Raw genomic sequence first — 23,006 nt, forward strand, 5'->3', positions numbered from 1 at the left:
CATCAGAACAACAGATACAACATTCCATCGCTACCTTTCAATACTTATTCCACTTCTTACTACGATGTGACGCAGTGACCAAGGTTCTCTTAACCGAGAGAGACGGCGAATCGATCTGATTTAACCTTGCAAGGTGGACCTAACTCACACGACACGCGTAAACCCCGTCGGGCCACACACGTCAACTGTTCCCATCATCACCCCGACGTCTGAATCACGCCTGCCAAAACCCGGGTGAAGGGTCCCTCACAGCGAACTCCCAGAGAACTAGGAGGCGACATACACTCCAACACCCGCCATCATCCCACTCCCAGAATAGCAGGTCGCGATTCAAAGTATCGTTGCAATTCAGGTAGTTAGCTTACCGGTTTCGACTACCTCCTACTTCCGGTATGTGGTTAGTATTGTTCAAACTCGGTCATCAGGGCCAACAACGGTACGGTCCTCAATCGACACAGGCGGAAGGTCATGTTCTCAACTATTCCATATCCATATTCCAACTCATTTCCGCCCGGTCTCCAATTCTTTTTACTCAGCAATTCATTTCAAAACCAAAGCTAAGGGATCAAGATCCTAAACTCGCGAGTGACAGTAATCACTCGACTTCTACCGAATCCTATTTAGCAGAGCATTTCTATCGACACCTGCATACTAGTATAGGCCCACGGTACCTAGGGAAAACATGCATACTATGGTTCCATTCAACTCCTAGAACATAAATGCACAAATACTTAAATAAACATTGAATAATTTAAATTATGGTTATGCTCCGGGGCTTGCCTTGCAGGTCAGCGGAGTTAACGAAGACCTCTGGAGTGGGCTCAACGGCGTCCTTCTGTGGCTCTTCTGCTCGTGGCTCCTGGACCGGCTCAGCAACTAGCTCGTGGATAGCTTCGTTCGCGGCGTCTACACGAATAAAAATATGCCATGCGCAATTAGAACACAGCGCAATGCATGAGCACTTAATGCGATGAAAAGATCAACACAAAATAGCCTGAAGTGTTTCCTTCAACCACAAAACTACTAAACTTGCTTGGGTAGCAGGGATTAAACAGACTCTTGCTTTGATGAGATTACACATGCATGAAACAAATAACTAACAACATTTAAATAAAGAAAAGAGCAACGCTAGGGCAATTATAAGCAAAACCCTAACTCGCATACAGGATCTAACCACTAAAATTTACCAACTTAACGAGAAGCAGTAAAGCATGCCACCCAAAATTTTCCAACAAAAGCTGCTGCTAACAAAGCATTTAAAATAACCCTAGCAAGGTAAATGGAACATAAATAGATCTACCCAAAAGTGCATAGCAACAGGTCATGAAACTTTTACAGTGAGCTACACATGAAATGAGTAAGCCACTGCGAATTTTCCATAATTTTTAGAGCCAAGGAACTACCGACAATAAATAAACTAGGTTAAATGCAAACTGAATTTTTCAGCAAGGCAAAAGTGACAATTGACCTGCACAGCTATATTTCCTCTGAAGATCTTGATTTTATAAACTTAAAAAAATTTGTTTGGCATTTTTACATGCATTTAAGAACTTTCAGCCGAAAATAAAGAAATAAATTGGAAACATTAAAAGGTAAAAAGGGGGCGCTGACAGCCGGGCCCCACATGGCAGTGGGCGCCGGCCCAGCTGCCTCCCCCCTCCCCTGCTTCGCCCGTGCCGCGCGCCACGGCTCTGGGCCGGCTCGGCGGCCAACAGGGCGGCGGCGGCGGCTGCCTGAGCCGACCGCGGCACGCCGGCGGCGCGGGTTGGCCCGCCCGCAGCCAGGGCAGGGCGGTGGGGCAGGGGCGCGCGGCAGCCCGCGGCGGCGCCGAGGCAGGGGCGGGGCGGCGCGGGGTTCCCCACCGGCGGCGGGGTCGACCGGCGGCGGACGGGGCGGAGCAAGCTCCGGCGCGACCAGGCGGCATCGGCGCGCGCAGTGGCGCGGCCCCGAGCCGCTCGGGCTCTGCCCGCGGCGCGCGGCGGTGGGATGCGGCGGCGCATGCGGCAGCGCTGAGCCGTTCCGGCTATGGCGGCGCAAGGCGACAAAGGGATGAGGCGGCGCAAGGCGACAGAGGGATGAGGCGGCACGAGCATCCGTGAGGCCAAGCGGCCTAGGGGCGCGCGGTGGTGGCGCGCGAGCGCGCAGAGAGGGCCGGCGACGAGCACAGTGGGGATGGCGGTGCATCCATGGCGGCGCGGCGGCCAAACGGCGGCGGCGCGGAGCGGATTCGGGTGGGGAAGGAGTCGAGGAGCACGAGTAGGGTGCGGCCGAGCTCACCGTGGATCGATTTTGCACGGAAGAAGGCCGGAAGGGGGTCGTCGACGTGAGGGGCGAAGCTCGGGGCGGAGCTTGACGGAGGTCGGCAATGGCAGCCGCGTTCTGGAGCTTGACTTCGGCCGGGGTAGGGCACGGCCGCGTTCGTGGAGGGATGGAGTGGTTTAGGGGCGAGGTGCAGTGGGTTGGAGTGCGACGAATCGAGCTGCGGCGGCGAGGATTTGCCGGTGCGACGAGCGGCGGCGGTTTCGCTCGGTGCTCCTCGCTCGAGCTCGGCTCGTCGTGCACTGAGGAGAAAAGAGGATTGGGACGGCACGGGAAGCTTCGAGGTGTCCGCGAGAGTAGAAGAGTGGCGTTGGGCGCGATTGCCGACGCGTGGACGCGCTCGCCGGCGGCCACAGCGGCGGTATGGGCGTCGGGGCACAGTATCGAGCACAGGAGGGACACTGTTTGCTCGTTTAAATGATTTTAGCCCAAGTTTGACCAGTTGAAACTCCAATTTTTATATAACAACTTGAAATTTGGCCAAAATAAAAGTTGTAGAAGAAAGAAAGATCTACAACTTTTGTTTTGGGCAAAAGTTGATTTGGAGCTCGGATCGGTGACAAAAACGAGATCGAAAACGGCTAAGTAGATGTTTACTAAGCGAACGCGATTAACGCTAACGACGAATTGAGTCCCCGATTAGCGAAATAACTCGGAATTAGCGATCACGATTAACATAGGAGTGTTACAGTTTGCGATGATGTATTCTGTAGTAGTGCTGGGAGAAGACGGGACGGACACCCGGTGCGCGGCAGCCTCACCCGGTGGAGCCTGTGAGCTGGGAGCCTGGCGACGTGGCCGATGTCGCGCGACCGGAGAGGTGGGCCGGCCTGGCCGTGGCGGCCGGCAGCGCAGTTGCCGGACCAGAGCAGGACGACGGAGCCGTACACCGGGTTGAGCACCCGCCCGCAGGCCTCGTACAGTAGCGACCGGAATATTGCTGCACAAAAACCAGGGGCGGAGCCACATTGGCCCATGCGCCGCACCCATGACAAAAACAGAAAACAATGGTAACTATCAAATTTTGACCCTATTTGCACCCCCTAAGGCCAGTTCTCTGCACCCACAGCCCAGCGTCAAAGCCCAACAAGCAGCACACAACCATAGCCGGAGCCCAACTTTACCTCACCTTTCTCGAGCAAGTGGAGTCGCGGTGCCTCTTCCTCGTGTGTTTCGCCTCCCACCGTTCTCTCTCCCATGTCTCACCTCGAATCTTTAATTCCCAACTGATTGGTGAATCAAAGGACTGGCCACCGGCGAATCAACGGGCACGCAGTGACGCTGATGCTGGTTGCCGGACAGAAGCGACAAGGCCAGCCAGCGGTGCCCTCGGTCACCTCACTGCGTGCTGGTCGATCAGAGAGTAAGGAAAGACAAGAACCCTCAATTATCTCTTATTTGTTTTAATTCCATATGCTTGTCAATTAAAGTATTAAATTTTGTTCCAACTACGTGGTGCAGAACTCGATGTTCTAGGGTTACTGCGTTAGTCTTTTAAGTTGTAGTTGGAGTTTTTTCTTTTGCAATTTGTGGCTTCGATCTTCAAGCAACTAAAGCCCTGTTTGGATAGCCGCAAGAACTAATTGTTAGCCACTAAAGTTTAGTCCATTTGTAACTAAATAGACCAACTAATAGAGGGACTAAACTTTAGCTTTCCTTTCGACTAATAATTAGTCTATTAGTCCATAAATATGAGCTAATCAGGACTAAACACACAAACAAACTATTAGTCCATAGTATCCAAACGCCATGTGACTAATGGCTAATGGGCTAAACATTAGCCGAACTAAACTTTAGTCCAACTAAACTTTAGCTCTAACGAATCCAAACAGGGCCAACATATGAATATTCTTGCAGCTAATAGGTTCAACATGGAAAGTTTTTTCAGAAGAAAAGTGCTTGATCTTGTCAATAGTTCAAGGTGCCTCCCTGAGTTTTTGGGATGTGGCATGCTATGGCTCATTACATGTGCTTATTTTGGTAAAGGTAGTATACTCTATACTGCTACAATGCTACTTAACTGCTATTGTACGTGATGTAGTGTCATTTTAGATTGTGTCGCTTGAAACCTTGATTTTTTTTATTATGATGATTGGTTGAACATTTTTTTCTTGAGATGAAATGCTGCACCCCACTCGAAATTTCTCTAGCTCCGCCCCTGCCTAGAGGAGGACATGGACAAGGTCTTCATCGACGCCGCGCATGGCGTTGGCTAGGTGCCCATATTCGTGTGTGACACGCCCCAACTTCTACACCAGCAACCTGCACAAGCGGTTCTTATGCCCTTCCACAGTGGTTTCCTCTACATCCCCAAGGACAACCCCATAACCTCGCAGCTCCACTCCACCCCACCATGTCGTGCGAGTACGACAATGGTTGGGCTGCCCAGGGAGAGAGCGCCCAACTCATTGTGCCTGATGCCAGACTTTATGAGCAGGTTTTGGGGTGACATTGAGGGTATAAGCAGAGCATGACAAGGTGACGGGGATGGCATGGTTTGGAGGATTTTGTTGGCTCTCTCTAGAAATAATGTGCGTAAGTATGATTATGGTCAGGCTGTCTGGGTGTGCCTTGGCTTTGAGAGCAATGATGATGCTATGATTATTTAGTTGTCTATCTCTTATAGTACAGATATGTAATATATATTAATATTTATTTTTAACACATAATATACATATATTTAGGATGCTTGGCGGTATCTGACTACAGTTCGATCTCTTTATGCAATGTTGTAGGAGACCCATGGGAATCTTCAGCACTAAAAGTTGATTTGAGTAATATCATCAATTATTTAATTACTGTTCATTTTAATAAAGTATATATATATATTTTATTAGTAGGTCTATTCACTACCTGGGTATGGAATAAACTATCCCATACCCGAGCCACCCGCGGACCCGACCCGCGCCGAGCGTCCTTCCCATCCGGTTTTTTCCCCTCCTCCGCATGCACGGTTCTCCGTTGGTTTTTATTTCCCAGCTGGTTCCCAGCCCCGTAACAGATTGTGGAGGCGGTTTTTAATTTCTCGCGAATTTACCTGCCGCCATCGACACTCTGGTGAGGCGGGGCATCCCTCGCGCCGTCTCGGCGAAGCCCTGCGCCGCCGGCTTCTGTGCCGCCCCGGCGGGCTGCAGCCGCCGTTCGGAAATGTATCCCCGTCTGCTCCCCAATTTGCCCCGAATCGGCCTCCCGCCGGCTACCTTCTGGTGAGGCGGGGCTTCCCCCTCGCCGACCCGGCGGGGCCTTGCGCCGCCGGCTCCTGTGCCACCCCGGCGAGGCCCTGCTCCACCAGCTCCCGTGCCGCCATAAAGAGGCCATGCGCCACTGAAGACCCCTTCCCGACGACTCCGGATCCCACGGCGGCGGCGCGCCCCCCGACCGGATCCGGCGTCGGCGTCCGCGGATCAAGAGGCAGAGGCACGGATCGAGAGCAGCAGCGCCATGGCTCCCAGATCCCGGCGGCGACGGCACCTTGGAGCGCGGCGGCAGTGGAGGCGTGCGACGGCGGCGAGGACCCCAGCGGCGTGCGACGGGGCAGGGCTCCTGGCAACACGCGGTGATCCCAGGCCCCCAGCGGCGAGGACCCCGGCTTCCCTGGCGTCGGCCGCCGCCCCCTGGATCTCGGCGGCGCGCGGCGCACCTTGCAGGCTGACGGCGGGCCATGCAGGCTGCACCGAGCGGTGGCTACGGCCCCTGCAGCGGACGACGCGAAGCTGCAGCCGCCGGCCAACGCGGCCACTCCGGCGCCGGTGTCGCCGACCCAGTGGGGCCTTGCGCCGCCGGCTCCTGTGCCACCCCGGCGAGGCCCTGCTCCACCAGCTCCCGTGCCGCCATAGCGAGGCCATGCGCCGCTGAAGACCCCCTCCCCCATCTCGGCAATGGCATTGGGAACCACCGGCATGCTCCACTCTCATGGACAGAACTGACACTATACAGGCGCGCAGATGAAGGTGCATACAGTGCATCCCTACATCGCAGCTTTGTCCCCGGCCTGATTCATTCAGGTTGAGATGCGTTTTTTTATCTGCTAGTTGCCTGTTCTTGATCTCGCATGTGTAGGAGCTTAATTTCATTTTCAAAACTCTTTTTCCATTTAGTTCTAAAAAAACTCTTTTTCCTTTTCTATTTTCCATTCGCACAGATAGATCTTGCTGCAATTGAGATCGACTACACATGCAGGTCCGTCAAACAATCACGAATTTAGCTTTTTACTGCAATATCGATAAGTAATATATGATAGAAAGCTGGATTATTTCTTTTCATGTGAAAGCACGTTGAGCTCAGATCTCATTTGGCCTTGCAGCTTGCTATTCCTGCACAGCTATTTAGATGCATAGGTACTTGAATCTGGACTATTTTATTTATTTACTCTTAGTTTATCTCACTTCTGCGCTATCTGAAACATCAGGAGCTGTTGCATCTCAGTGTTGGTTTTGGGCCTAATCTTCCAGGGCGTTGTTGGTGCAGTAATGAAGCTAACTGCTGGTGCTGGTACCATGGTGTGGATATCTATCATCTGGGAAGATTGGCTAGAAGTATCTTGTGATGTGCTGCCTTTTGTTTAGGTGCCATGGTGCTCGTCGGCAAGCTTGGCTAGGCATCAGAGGTGAACTCTATTCTTTTGTTGAGGCAAAGTTGGGATCTTGAGCTGGATCTTTAGCCCTGCTATTTGCGAGCCTTCGATTCGTGTTGACTTTTTTCCTTCTTAACAAGCATTTTTAGTTGACAGTTTACTATAGGATATTAAGGTACCCCTGATTGAGTTCAGATCTTCCTAGAAGGAACAAAAATGGTTCCTTTTATTTTTGTTACTCCTTGCTCATTCCAACTTATGTTCCATAATGTTTTATAGCTTTATGAAGTCAATCTATAAAAATGATGCCATCATGTTCAAGTGTTTTTTGTTGTTGTTGTTTTCAGGATTTGAGGTGGACACCATGATCTCCACTGAAAGTGCCATCTTTTGGTAGTACCCATCACCATTAGATGTTTAGGGAAAAATTTCCCTTGATCATCACTTGATGGATTTCTCACAGAGAGCATCGGTTGTACAATAGATTCTGAGTTTTATGAGAGGATGGTATATATAGTATAGAGATTTGTATAGATCATTATGAAAATGTAAGTTCGGAGTGGCAGATAACACAAATATGACTCCACCTTGTGTGTTTATGGTAATTATGCACCGGCTCGGAAAAAATTGTGTGGTGCTTGTATGCTCGTGGTCCTGAATCACATTTTATGTTGTCTCATAGGTCCTGATGTAAAGAACATTTAGTTTAATCAAGAGTTGACGCATTCACCAGCCAATACCAACAATTTGCTTTTCAATTGGCCCTGACATTTGTGCCATGACTGGAAAATAACCCCCCTAAACTGGAATATTGTTGCATCTTGACCGGAACCTCCATACCATGAAAATTTAGTTTTTTTTTATAAATCCCGCAGAGCACGTGCCCCAACCTGCCGCCATGCTACCTGAGCCCAACGTGGACATGATGCTGATTTTTTATTCAAAAATTAATGGCGGGGTGCGGACGCTCTTAAGAATCAGTTGGGCGAAACCGGGCGCGCTCGCTCCGGTGCGGGGCGCGCGGTCGGCGGACGGTGGGTGGGCTGACTCACTCAGGTATGGAATAGGCTATTCTATATGGGATTAGCTCTGTCCTATTTTTTATTACATACGTTAGAAAAGAACATATTAGGTGCAAACCAATCTCTCTGTATAAACTATGCAAACTCCAATCTGGATCATCGGATCAACATCCAAGGGGCATGGGGATTGGATGGTTTTACAATTACCGCCTGCTCTTGGTTTGGGTATCACACTTTTGCAAATCCCCCTCCCACTCCCCCTGCGTCCCCCTTTGGATGTTGATCCGATGGTCCAAATTGGAGTTTGCACAGACAGATTGATTTTGCACCTGATATATTTAGTATACATACGAACCCTGTGTTGTGTGATGGCATCAAATTTGCAATTGCCGCTTGAGCTGAGGAGCTTAAGAAATTTTGCAATGCACCATGCTTGGATCCTAAAGGAGGCAAGTCTACAACGAAGTACTTGTATGAGTATATGATAGACGTCTTGAGTCCTTACAACATACCGTCTACAGATCGATTATATTATATTAACTATATTGGATTGGTATGATATACTAATAGATAAATTAAAATTTTATAGTTTTGATGCAATCTAATTATTTTAAATAATTATTTTTTAAAGACGTACTTCTTCCATCCCAAAATTATTGCAATTATAGAGTTCAAAATTTATCCCACAAAAATTGCAACTTTGACCTACCTACCACAAAAGACAAAAAAAATTCCAGAAGATTCTTGCAAAAGACAACTAACACATCATCCACTCCTTATAAAAGATAAAGGGTATTTTTTGTAATTTCACACAGCATTAATTTATGTGTGTTCGGTCCTAAAATTGCATTTATTTTGGGACGCAGGGCTCCACTAGTCTAATAAAGAAAAGGTACTACCAGTGCAGGATAGATTTGATAATCTAACGGGAACTAAATTTGAACCACGGGCGGATTTAGGCCTAGGGCCGCTAGAGCCACGGCCCTAGGCGTGGCCCAAATAACCCCGTATACCCATCTTAATTTCCTGTAACCCAGCTGGTCATATATGCATGGCCCAACAGCAAAGGCAAAGCCGATCCATAATCTATCGCGCAGCGCAAAAACCAGCAGGCAAAAACACGCGCCCGTCGGCCTGCCTGACCGATGACGGCCTCGTGCCCTCGTCTCCGTGTCCAGGCGCCGGCGAGGTACGGGAGACGCAGGTCATCCATTCATTTCCCCAGTTGGGCTGCCCAACTTGGGCAGTCGTCCATCCTCATCCTCATCCTCTTTATTTGGACTGAATAAACTAAATTTATGGATTATTTATGCTGCAACTGGAAAATACTAAAACTACAAGATGATACGCTTTGTTATCGTGCAGACTCATCGCTATGTGGGCTGGTTCGGGTGGTTTAGGCGCTTAGCTGAGTGGCCCTAGGCGTGCAAACTAGCCACCTCCGCTACTATGACTTACGGGATATCACTTAATTAGCTAATACATGATCACATCATTTAATAATCAATAATATTGTAAAATAATTACCAGGGTCTTGAGAAGCCATTAGATATCTCTGAACTTGATGTAAATATATTTGTAGCAAATCCTTCCCCTGGATGTGGGTACGAGATTCTAGACCCTTCAGATCAGCCGCCCTCTTAGCAGTCGATACTGGACGTGCTTCCATTGGAGAAACCATGGAATTGTCTTATCTCGCGATTAGGTTTGCAGCCGACTCTAATTAATTAGCACATGAATTAGCTCCAATTAGTCTCGGATTAGCTCTTGGTTAATTATAGATGGTTGACCGTGATAAATTCCAACAGTGCCTAGCTACCAGCTAAACCGATCTAAAGAATCGTCCAATCCCTACAGATGGCTAAACAGCACAACATCGACAGCATATCAACAGCACATATAACCTTCAACTTGACATCTTCGATAACAAATCCAAGCATCAACTTCACTAGCTGCAACTATACTTTCCAACTCAACTAGGTGATATTTTGATCATCCTCCTTTTCCCTACAAGCATTGTGGATCAAATGAGTTACCTTCCACAAAACAAATTCCAGAATACCATCATTGCACAAATTTTCAACATTACTACAAGATATGTAAGCCACCTTTCCAATATTTCTATATGACTGCGTAACAGTTCTAGTGCTCTTATTAGTTTTTTCTCGAGTGACCAATAGTTTTTCTACTATAATTTGCATTTTCCCCATAATTTTATCACACCACCAACAATATAATTCATGAAAAACGTATCCCCTGCATGTATGATAGCTCATCAAATATCTAAAAATAAAACATTGGCACTTGTAAGAAGACTGTTAAGAAATATTAGAAATCTTGTAGCCAAAAGAGCCTATTGGAGCCGACCACAAACTGTGCTAATTAATATCCGAGCACTCAAAGAACAATCGATAATCTCAGTCAATCTCCTCATTAACTTCACTACCCCTTAAATAAATGACCAGGGTTCTCATGTAATCCACAACTATATATGCCGCATCAATCCTGTACACACTAGATCCTTCTGTCACTTTTATTTTTCTTTCACTATTACATTATTCACTTTTATCGTATTGCATTGGCACGTATCAAGCAATACAGACAAAACTGGATCAGAAGATCGACAACATGGCGACATGGGATCTGAGCTATAAGATACGCAGCTGGAAGAGAGCGACATAAGGTGATAAGACCTGACCAGGTACGAAAGAGAATAATGTTTCTGTCTTACTCCCTCAATCCCGTAAAGATTGCGATTCTAGATTTTTTTAAAAAATAGATTAGTGGTGGCGTGTAAAGATTCTCAAGCCCTTATTCGTTTGCCACATGAGGTTAGTTTTAGCGTGCAATTCAAATCTGACCACTTAGTTAGGCAGTTAGTTGAGATACAATCTCTAGAATTGCACTCTTTATGGGATTTTTTTCAAGCGCACGGTGAAAGGACCGGTGGCACGCTCTAGCCTAAAAGGGGGAGGGGGTGAATTAGGCAAACTAAAAACTTAGACATATGGCTCCAACTATTTGCACAATATTAAATTAAAACATTCTATCTAGATGTGCAACTATGGTTGTTCTAGTGTGAAACCCTATCCCAAAAGAATTTAGCAACCTATAGTCTTTCCTATCAATAAACTACTCTATGAAAGTAAAGGCACACAAATTGCTAGTATGAAATGCGGAAGCTTAAAGAGCGGGATAGGAGAAAGCAAACTCTCGACGCGGGTGTTTATCCCGTGGTTCGGTTAGCTACAAAGGCACACCTACATCCACGTTGTTGTAGCACTCACTAAGAGTATTGCTACTCGGCCACCAAGTCTCTTCCGTGAACACAATCACGGTCACCTTGGCCCCGGGTTCCACTAAGGAGCTTCTCCACAAAGGATGGGGGTCTCCACGTCCCCCGCACAAAGTTGTAGTCGCCGCTCCACACCAAGTCGGAGGGTCGATGACGTGCCGGCGAGCCTTCAAAGCTCCAAGGTGCCGGCGCACCGAAATCTTCTTTTGGTTCACTTAAGAACCATAGCACAAAGGCTTAAGGCCTTACAATCTCACTCACTAAGAGCTAATCCTTTACACAACACTCTCAAAGTGTGCTAAGGGCTAAGCATATAAACACTAAGCTCTTGGATGGCTTGGAGTGGTTCTTGAGTGTGTATGTGACTTCCTTGAACTCCAGCAATCTTCAAATGGCCGGGGGATGCCATATATATAGGCCTCCAAGTCGTGGAGCCGTTGTTCCAATGGTCAGCAAAAATCTGCGTACCATCGGATGAACCGATGCCTCTGCCTGGGGTAGCGTCGGTTCATCCAGTCACTCTCAGACCCGAAGTAGCCGTTGAGCTTCTGACGCACTATCTGCGACCCCACCGGTTTAACCGATGACATGGCATCGGTTCAACTGGTCACACACAGCACTCAACTAGCCGTTGGCCTCTTTCTCTCCTGCTGACGTCATTACACCGGTGCTTTGCTCCGATGCATCACCGGTTCAACCGGTGCTGAAGGATCTTCTCCTGGGCGCTTGACATCGTCTTTGGAACATAGTATGCCCAATGGACCGATGCCTGTCGTGATGCCGTCGGTTCAACCGGTGCATCACATGATCTTCACTTGAGCTTCAGAGACGCTCAGACTTGCATCAAACACCAGGGTGTCGGATCTTCCGACAACCATCGGATGCACCAATGCTTAGGCATCGGTTCTTCCGGTGCTACTGATTTCTGCAGAACTCGTCCAATTCAGCGTTTCTTTGAGTTCTTTCTTCATGTTTTGCTTTGCATGGCCTTTTTACTTCATCCCTGGGATCTAGAAATGTTCACTTAATAATACCATTAGTCCCATTGATTGCGTTGTCATTCGATCACCAAAATCACTTGAAATGGCATAAATGGTGTCATGTTCGTTACAATTAACCCCTTTTTGGTGTTTGATGGCAACACAATCAAAGCAAGCATAATATTTGCAAAAATTGACAAATTTAATCGCTTGATATCAATTGAAACCAATTGAAACCACTTACACTTGCTTGGATGCTTACCACCATCCAATGATGGCTTGGCCTCCCCCTAAAATCATGATTTCCCCCTTTGTTCCTCCCCCTATCTTGCTACTTCTCCCTCATGACTTGATTCACTTAGGTATTTCTCCCCCTTTGAGATATGTTTCTTCTCCTTGAGAAAATACCTTGCTTTGATCCACATTTCTCCCCCTTTGGAATCAAATCACCTAAAATGTCTTGCTCCTAAAAAGGTCTTGCAAAACAATATAGCTCAAGAGAAGATTAGTAGCCTAGGGAGTTAGTTCCATGACTCATGATCCAATTGTATGATATCAATGAAGACACTAATTGAAAATTTTCACTATGGTGGATCACAAAAATCACGAAACTAGCATGACATGAGCTAAGCTCTCCATAAGTATGTGCACAAAAAGATAATGTGAAAATCAAGTGCACAACTAGATGTAATAACTAGAGAGCTTAGATCATATCATGCACGGAGGTAGCTCTAGAAATGATATCAATTGAATGAATTTAGAACCTTGCATACCTCCGGGGGATTAATTTGTTTACCTTGCATGTACCAATTTGAAGGTGACTTGCATATGGTACCAATTGAAGTTGAAAACTAATTGAAAGTCTTTGAAAGAAGAGCACTTGGTACACCAAGGTTAAGCAAATGTATGAGCACATAGCCTATGAACTTAGATATGAGCATTTAAGTTCAATAAAGTATGGCTCAATATGCATGAAAGCACAATTTATATAATCACTCTTATAGAGTTGTTTGTTCACATTAATCGTGAATAACATTCTCTTAGAGTGTTAATTCCATCGTGAGACTACAAATGATAAACTTGTAAACATGTTAGTCTCAAAAAAATCATAAATCATAGAGTGAACTCCCCCTAAATGTGTGCATTTAGTGTTTGAATCACCAAGCAAATGTATGCACATTGATTTTGACACAATTGGGAAGTTTACCCTATAGTTTGTGTTCATGGTACACATATGAAATACATACCTCATGAGGTCCATGTACCATGAAGGGTAACCTTGTGTAGTTTTCTACACACTTATCAAATCATGTAGATTGCTCATGGGTTAGAATCATGACACAAGCAACCCACCATATTTAGCACTGGAGATGCAATGTATGCAAACAACCTAGCAAAAAAGCAATGGAGCTACATGATACTTGAATTGAAATCTAGCTACCATTACCTTATGGGGGACTTGGGCAACAAATGTCCAAGTTGTGAGCTTAGCCTCTTTGGCTTGAACCTTCACTTCAACTTGTAAGCTAAGCATCCAAATCCTCCGAAGCCATTCTTGGGCTTCAAGTCTCCTTTGGAACCCACACCATTTGAGACCGCTTCATATTGGAGATGATGTCCTTGGGCACCCAAATGGAGTGGTTCCAACTCTTTTCCTTCTTCCCAACCTTGTGAGCAACCATCTTGCCATTGGTCTTCTTTTTGATCACATAGGAGGTGCTATTGCTTTTGTTCATCCGGTTGGGCTTGGTGTAGATGAGAGAACTCTTGATTGTAAGTTTCTTCTTGTTCTTCTCATCCAAAAGCTTCTTCCTTGGTTGAGGACACTTGTTGGATTTGTGACCTTATTTGTGGCACTTTGAGCAAGTCACGGTGGACCCCTTCTCAAGCTTCTTCACCATGTTTTCACGGTTATCTTGAGAAGGTTGCACATTGCTCTCTATGACTTTGCCCTTCAATCTATACAAGTCCTTCATGAGCCTTTCCACTTCTTGCTTGAGCTCATCATTCTCCTTGGCAATGAGATCATCACATGATTCTACAACAACATTCTCATTGCAAGGGTTAGAGCAAGAATCATCAATTAAATCAATGCAAGAAGTTGAAGCATCTACCCTAGAGATAGGAATTGCACAAGGGATAGTTTGCTTCAATTCCAAAGAGTCATTAGTGTCATTAATGCTCTCAAATTTTAATTTGAGCTCTTCATGCTCCTTGCTAAGCAATGTGAATTTACACAACAAATTTTCATAATTTGTAGCAAGAGAAGCATTTAGATTATTGAGAGCATTAAGGTTTTTAATTTCTTTAGCTTGTCTTTTCATGACTCTTTGTTGCTCATGGATTAAGTCAAGAAGATCTTCAAATGAAGGAGCATGGGAGTCATTATCACTTATATTGCTATTCATACCTTCGGCCATATGGCACGTGTTGAATGATGATGAAACTCCCTTGTTGGTGCGGGTGGTGGTGCTCTTGATGGAATCATCACTTGAGTTTGTGCTTGGTTCTTCATCACCACCTATTCATTCCCCAAGAAAAACACGAGGTTCATCCTTGGACTTTTTCTTCTTATTTTCCTTCTTCTTCTTCTTGTGCTTTCTGTCAACCTTTTGGGGACAATTAGAAGGTGAAAATTTTAACTCTTCCCCGTAGAATTGTGAAGCCATTTCTAAAGGATTCATCCTTTCCCCCTAAAAAGAGCTAACTCATTAGGCGGTGAAGCCTAACCGATCTAGTGAGCCGGTAAACACAAATAGCCAATGGAATTGGCTTCCTTTGTGAGAGGAGTGAGTCCCGACTCTGATACCAATTGAAAGGACCGGTGGCACGCTCTAGCCTAAGAGGGGGAGGGGTGAATTAGACAAACTAAAAACTTAGACCTATGGCTCCAACTATTTGCACAATATTAAACTAAAATATGCTATCTAGATGTGCAACTATGGTTGTTCTAGTGTGAAACCCCTATCCCAAAAGAGTTTAGCAACCTATAGCATTTCCTATCAAGAAACTACTCTATGAAAGTAAAGGCACAAAAATTGCTAGTATGAAATGCGGAAGCTTAAAGAGCGGGATAGGAGAAAGCAAACTCTCGACGCGGGTGTTTATCCCGTGGTTCGGTTAGCCACAAAGGCACACCTATATCCACGTTGTTGTAGCACTCACTAAGAGTATTGCTACTCGGCCACCAAGTCTCTTCCGTGAACACAATCACAGTCACCTTGGCCCCGGGTTCCACTAAGGAGCTTCTCCACAAAGGATGGGGTCTCCACGTCCCCCCGCACAAAGTTGTCGTCGCCGCTCCACACCAAGTCGGAGGGTCGATGACGTGCCGGCGAGCCTTCAAAGCTCCAAGGTGCCGGCGCACCGAAATCTTCTTTTGGTTCACTTAAGAACCACAGCACAAAGGCTCAAGGCCTTGCAATCTCACTCACTAAGAGCTAATCCTTTACACAACACTCTCAAAGTGTGCTAAGGGCTAAGGATATGAACACTAAGCTCTTGGATGGCTTGGAGTGGTTCTTGGGTGTGTATGTGACTTCCTTGAACTCCAGCAATCTTCAAATGGCCGGGGGATGCCATATATATTGGCCTCCAAGTCGTGGAGCCGTTGTTCCAACGGTCAGCAAAAATCTGCGTACCATCGGATGAACCGATGCCTCTGCCTGGGGTAGCGTCGGTTCATCCGGTCACTCTCAGACCCGAAGTAGCCGTTGAGCTTCTGACGCACTGTCTGCGACCCCACCGGTTTAACCGATGACATGGCATCGGTTCAACCGGTCACACACAGCACTCAACTAGCCGTTGGCCTCTTTCTCTCCTGCTGATGTCATTACACCGGTGCTTTGCTCCGATGCATCACCGGTTCAACCGGTGCTGAAGGATCTTCTCCTGGGCGCTTGACATCGTCTCTGGAACATAGTATGCCCAATACACCGATGCCTGTCGTGATGCCGTCGGTTCAACCGGTGCCTCACATGATCTTCACTTGAGCTTCAGTGACGCTCAGACTTGCATCAAACACCAGGGCGTCGGATCTTCCGACAACCATCGGATGCACTGATGCTTAGGCATCGGTTCTTCCGGTGCTACTGATTTCTGCAGAACTCGTCCAATTCAGCGTTTCTTTGAGTTCTTTCTTCGTGTTTTGCTTTGCATGGCCTTTTAACTTCATCCCTAGGATCTAGAAATGTTCACTTAACAATACCATTAGTCCCATTGATTGCGTTGTCATTCGATCACCAAAATCACTCGAAATGGCATAAATGGTGCCATGTTCGATATACAGGGGTTGCAGTTTGCATAGGGTGGAGGGAGTATTTTCTAGTGCTCACTGTATACAAGGCACATAACTTCCAAGATGCAACGGTGACATGTCATTTGGGATGGATACTTTGACCTATTTGTGACATTTACATGTGTACACAATCATATTGAGTATGCAGAATATCAAAAACCATTGTTGGACATACCTAACACCACTGGCAAATTTGATCAGTAGTTGGCCCCAAATTTAACAACAATTTCTAATGCTTATGTCTCTTTAAAGATGCTAGTCCGTGCAGCAGCACAGGTTGATGGGCTGGTATACTAATTCTCTTAATCTTTTAATAAGCTTAATCTTTTGTTCATGCAATGCAACTATACATGTATATACATCAGTTCCCCCCCCCCAAAAAAAGATGTATATATATCAGACATGCAGACCTAAGGTGACGACTATGCATGCCTACGGCACATCAATGACGTCAGCTCTTTTTGTGACTGATTCCCTGATGACACGATGTTTGGTCAAAGTTTGAAACAAATGCGGGCGACAGTGCATATTGGCTTGTGTTTGTGGAGATATCTAAGCACTGGTTCCTCCTATGGGTCCTTATCTAGTTTGGCCGAATCGGATGCTCGATCGATCACCATGATGCGATATGGTCGACGGATCATTTGAGCAAACTGGACTTGCATTTTTTTTCTTTCTTTTCTTTCAGTTTACGCAAAAATATACCACGCCAAATACAAGCACCAGAAGTGCAACACGCACCTTGCAGCTCCTCTACGCAAATCAGTCAGACCGGTTTGTGGTCAAGCCGATTTCATATGGGAGCTCGATGAGGATCCAACAAATGCTTGTCCGGGAAGGGATCATGTGGGGCAAGCGTGTTTTGGGTTATTCTAGAGTCAGCAGGCCACCTACAACATCCTCAAACGTTGTAGACACGAAGGAAGAAGAGCAGATTGGGGTTGAAATAGTTAAGGCTTGGGAAAGATTAAAGGTAAAAAGTAATAGATGGATTAGTTTTGATTGGATACTCTCAACAATTATTGTTGCCTTTATATTGAAATTCTAACATATCTCATGTCAAAATACAACTCCTAACTTAGATTAAACACCTAAAACCAGTCTAAGCATCTTATAAAATTGGGGAAAAAGTGTAGATTACTCCCTCATACTCTTAAACAGGTGTAGATTGACCCCTTAAGCTCTTAAACGGTGCACTTCTAACCTTAAACTCTTTAAATTATGGAGATAACCCCCTCTGGCCTTAAAAGATATGTTCAGTGCACATAATACACATTGTCCATTGTATGCATAGTAATAAACCTCATATGTATAATGTCAATCAATAAAAATTATTCCAATAAGCCTAAAGTTCAAGCATCACACACACATTCGAATAAGCCGATACGTGAGGCATTACACATATTGAATGAAATGAGCCTCTATGTCAGGCACGACAAAAAAAATATTGTATCGAGTCCTCCGCTCCGTACACAGTACTTGTGGCAGCTTCATCCTTTTTATTTGTTGGTGTCATCGTAGGTGTTGCATATTTGGCATCCTGATCCTCCTAAATTGTTGTTAGAAGTTCAAACCCTTTTGTTGCTCTTTGAACTATTAGCAGAATTCTGGCTGCCGTGAATCACAACCTACATTTCGCAATTGGTGGTTCAGCACACAAATACGAAACGAAACTGAAACAAAGTAAGTAGTACTTACATTTTGTGACTGCTGACGAGCTGCATGCTGAGCGTCACCATTTTTTTCTAGGTCGAAATTTCCCTCAAGTCTATAGTTATTGGGACTGGACCGGACGTTGAACCGGCGAGGCTCTCGGTTCACGGTTTGATTGGTCGGATCGGTTAGACCGATGGTTCAAAATGGTCTAATAAAATATATATTTCAACTAAAACACGAGCGACCTTGTGGTCTGATGGTAGGCATCCAGCCTGTGGGCTGGGTTCGAATTCCACCAGAACCCCATTTTGCTTGAATATAAGCAGCGCCCAGCTCGTGGCCCGGTCTGTGGCGGTCTTCTCCTGGTTTTTCTTCCGGTTGGCGCTAAAAACAGCTGGTTCAACTGGTTTTATCCGGTCTGCTTGCATGAGCGATCTTTTAACCGGACTGCGCAGGCTCCTGTTCCTGGTTTAACTGGTCGAACCGGCCGGCCGGTCTGGTTTGATCGCTTCGAAGAGAACCACTACTACAGAACAGGCCTTCGTTCTAGGCACCAACCCGGACTAAAGGACCATTTGCTTGAATATAAGCAGCGCCCAGCTCGTGGCCCGGTCTGTGGCGGTCTTCTCCCGGTTTTTCTTCCGGTTCGCGCTAAAAACAGCTGGTTCAATTGGTTTTATCCGGTCTGCTTGCATGAGCGATCTTTTAACCGGACCGGCGCAGGCTCCGGTTCCTGGTTTAACCGGTCGAACCGGCCGGCAGGTCTGGTTCGATCGCTTCGAAGAGAACCTACTACAGAACAGGCCTTCGTTCTAGGCACCAACCCGGACTAAAGGACCTTTTTGTCCCTGGTGTTACCAACCCGGACAAAAGGCCCCTACACGTGATAGTTCAAAAAGAAGTTATTCTTTACTGAGTCACATGTACTATTTAGGTGAGTTGGCAAGGAAGCCATGCGCCAGGCAATAGGTTTTGGGTTCGAATCCCGTAGGGTGCAAAAAAAATTTAGCGTGAAGGACATTTTGTCCCGGTTCTACCACCCGGGACAAAAGACTCCAGAGCTTTTGTCACGGCAGCCGAATTCCGGTTCCAAAACCGGGACAAATAGCCCTTTGGTACCGGGACAAATGGCCCGATCTATAGTAGTGAACTACACAAATGTATCATGGTAAACGAACAAGAAATGGTTTGCCTGCGTTTATAATCGACGGAACCACATCTCAGCCACCTGAAAAATCGCAAATCTCTTATTACGTGTTCATACATGACCACACCATATGACAAACCTATACACTCCATCAATCAGGTACAAGTTGAAACAAATCCTAGTAGGCGTATTATGAACAAGCTCCTGCTACGCCTTATCTTCGGTCCCACTGGCTTGTGGAAACCTCCGGCGGGACTCTGCACGGGAAAGCCGACCAACTGAAAAAGATGACGACGATGGCAAAGGCAACCGCCCTTGCGGCGCCGGTGACGAACTATCACCCTGCATGCCGATGTCTTGGCCTGACTCCATCGTGACCGCCACGGGCATGTCGAGCGCCTCGGCGCCGGTATCCCGGCCAGTGGCCCACGTCGTCTTGGCCATGATGCCCGAGTCGGTGTGCCGGGACGGCGGCGGCGCCCGTCGTTCTCCGTGGCGTGGCACGATGCTGCCATCGTGCCAAGTGAATCCCGTCTCGTCCAAGCCCGTCCCAGGACCAGGCCACCGCGACTCTTGTGGCGCCGGTCGATCCCCGTTGCCTGGCACTCCCAGCGGCACCGCGGCGCCGGCGTCGTGCCTTGTGGCCCGCGCTGGATGCACCGGTGAACCTCGGCGTTCTACCACGCTGCAGCCGTCATCGCGGCCCGTGGCCCACGCCGTCCCAGCCGAGCCTGAGCCCGACCCAGTGCGCCAGGACAGCGGCGGCGCCCGCACGACGCCGCTGCCGTGGCCCATGGCACCCATCTCAGCCGAGCCCATCCCAGCGAGCCAGGACACCGCCGGCACCGGTCGAGCTCCGTTGCCTGGCACGCCCGGCGGCGCCACGCTGCTGCCGCTGGCGCGCTCCGTCGGAACCGAGCCTGACGCGGCGCGCCGCGGCGACGGCCGGAACCGATATCCGTCGGCTGGCCGTGGCACGTCCTGCGCCACGCCGCCGGTTCCGCATGCCGTGGCCCCGTTCCGCGCCGAGCCTGGTCGTGGAGGAGGAAGGTGCGGAAGCTGCCGTAGCTGCACCGGTGGGAAGTCCCGTGGCGGCGTCTCGGGCGGCACGCCGCCGGGCTTGGAGTTGCAGTGGAAAATGCAGCAGCCGTGGCAGTTGTTGTTGGCGCAAATGTCCTGGAACGACACGTCGGGGCAGGGGGACGGACACGGCAACGGCGGGCAATTCCCCATCCTTCCTGCCTCGCAATCACAGCTCCTGTCTTCGTCTTCCACGCGCCAACGGGGCCGGGTTATTTATGTCGAGCAGTGCCACTTGCTGCCTGTGCATGCCGCAGGCATACTACTGAATCTTACGTCGGAGTTGGAGTGTTGGACACGGCTAACTAACCGCGCGTAACAATCTCGCATACCTGATCTGTCAAGACATGGCTGTCCTAATCTATCACGTGCAAGTTATCTTTGTCCTAATTTAGACCCTGTTTGTTTCGGATTATAATCAGCTTATCAGTAGAAATAAGCGATAATCTCACTATACGCTTTGCTTATTTTCACTTTTGTGGTAATCCGCTTCAGAGATATAAAATACGAGAAGCGAGAATCGAGAAAACCTTTGCTTCTCTCTGACACGCTTAGATTATAAACTGAGCGAAAACAAACAGGGCATTAAACCATCCATTCACTGCTAGGTTCGATTCGAGGTGGCGCTGAACTAGAGTCAGCGGTGATGGATCGGTGATCACTACTGGTTTGAGCCACAATCCGGCTCTGATGACTAGATTTCACCGCCGGTCTGAGTAGCTACCACACATATCAACCATCTTAACATCAAAGTCCACAACTTTTACACATAATATTCAAAATATGCATTACTAATAATTTGAACCCACAACCTCATGCACGATCCCTCCATACCACTACATTACACCATCACCCATGCCTGATTGGATACTATTCATTTATATATATTTTTTCTAAATTTATAATAAAAATTTTAGATGCAAATATAATCTTAAATACAAATGTTGTTAACCACAAAATCATAGATTTCATCAAGTACTACAACTTTAATGTTGATCTTTTTTCCATTTAAGATCATTTGATTTGTCTAATAATTTATCTACGTATGTGAATAACTTCAAATAAAAATGTTGTCAACTACAAAATTTTAGATCTCTTTGAGTTCTATAATTTTGATATGTACAAGAAAATTATAGATCTTTTTGTGCAAATGGCTAGGTTTTTTAAAATGAAGCGGGGTTTTAATATTCACTTATCGGCTGCCGGTTCGTAATACTCATAAACAAGTGGTGAAAATATATTATAACCGGTTCCAGCTAAACCGATAGTGATAGAATGTTGAAAATGACCATATCTGTAGTAGCCTTACAGTCATCTTCTTTCCGTTCATTTCCATCGACAATCATAACCATGGATACCTAATATGATGGTAACGCATGCCTCTAACCTTGCGCCACATATAACCGCACCACCGCGCCCTCTCGGCCACCCTAGTTGCCATCACTACTCTGTCCATTGTGGAGCATTCATGACATCATCATCATCAAACCAGTGATCCATCGTGTACCCTGTCGCCTGCATCATCCATGCTAACTGACTACTCCCTAATGCCAACCTCCTCCTTTGGCCAACCACTACAACAAAAATAATTTGTAGCAACACCTTGAATTTTTTTAGGAGTGGATCAAAATATCACCCATTCCTACAAATGCAATGGGGTTACCGTAGCAACTGAATCGCCCCTGGAAATTCATTTGTAGGGGCGGTTCACCCCCTCGCACCTAAAAATAACCGATAAATTGCTACAGACTCCCTTCTTCCTCCTCCCGATAAGCTATTGTTGCTCGAGAGAGGAGCTCCATGAAAATCCAAAAAAAAAAGAAATATGAGAAGAGAAGTTTTTAAACTTGATTTCCTTCGAGTTGGGGCTCTAGAAGGTAAGTTGATGCTAATCACATATCATTTCTAAGCTCTTTTGTTAGTTCTAAGGCTCAAATGGAGCTCTCTTTGCCTCTAGCAAAATCTAGATCTCCATGGTGTGTATTATCCATTTGAGGCACCATTTGTCTCAAATTTTTGGATGAATTTGTATTATTTTAGTAGGAGAACAAGATTATATAATCATTTGGACTAGATCTATATGTTTTAGCCTCATCCCTAAGTAAATTATTTACTAGATCTACAGAGGAGAGAGAAGAAGATTTGGTTTTTTTCTATTTTTACACACATGCATGATATATTTTTTCCTAAGATTTAGTGGTACAATAATATGGAGTATTTAAATGAACTTTTTTTCAACAACTCCGCATATATAGAAGTTTATATTTACGTTCATTTAGGGCTCCATTTCCTTTGACAAAAAGATTTGATTTATTTTTATCTTTACACACATGCATGATATATTTTTTCCCAAGATTTAGTGGTACAATAATAGGTTTATTTGGTTTTGATTTTTTTATTTGGTATATTTCTATTTAAACTAACTTTTTTTCAATATCTACTCATATATAGAAGTATAGACTAATGTTGATTTAGGGCTCCATTTTCTTTGAGAAAAAGATTTGATTTATCTTTCTATCTTTACAAACATGCATGATAGATTTTTTCTCTTTATACACATGCATGATAGATTGTTTCCCAAAATTCGGTGGTACAATAATAGGTTGGGTTTGATTTTTTCTAGTACGTGTTAAATTA

General features: G+C 46.3%; 1 protein-coding gene and 1 long non-coding RNA gene across 2 annotated transcripts; one reads left to right on the plus strand and one right to left on the minus strand.

The window, feature by feature from the left end:
- Nucleotides 1-6,337: 6,337 nt before the first annotated feature.
- On the plus strand, nucleotides 6,338-7,629 carry LOC120660312. Its single transcript, XR_005669524.1, has 3 exons — nucleotides 6,338-6,498; nucleotides 6,623-6,925; nucleotides 7,240-7,629. It is a non-coding gene; the product is annotated as an uncharacterized LOC120660312 (long non-coding RNA).
- An 11,867-nt stretch (nucleotides 7,630-19,496) lies between these two features.
- Nucleotides 19,497-20,522, minus strand: LOC120662564 (skin secretory protein xP2-like). The gene has a single exon (XM_039941688.1). The coding sequence runs from the start codon at nucleotides 20,520-20,522 to the stop codon at nucleotides 19,497-19,499; it is 1,026 nt and encodes a 341-aa protein (XP_039797622.1).
- Nucleotides 20,523-23,006: the final 2,484 nt, after the last annotated feature.

Source organism: Panicum virgatum, chromosome 2N (assembly GCF_016808335.1).
Source record: "Panicum virgatum strain AP13 chromosome 2N, P.virgatum_v5, whole genome shotgun sequence".
NCBI lineage: Eukaryota > Viridiplantae > Streptophyta > Magnoliopsida > Poales > Poaceae > Panicum > Panicum virgatum.

Excerpts from the sequence above, each read along its gene's own strand:
- LOC120662564 (XM_039941688.1), bottom strand. The coding sequence starts at position 20,522 with ATGGGGAATTGCCCGCCGTTGCCGTGTCCGTCCCCCTGCCCCGACGTG.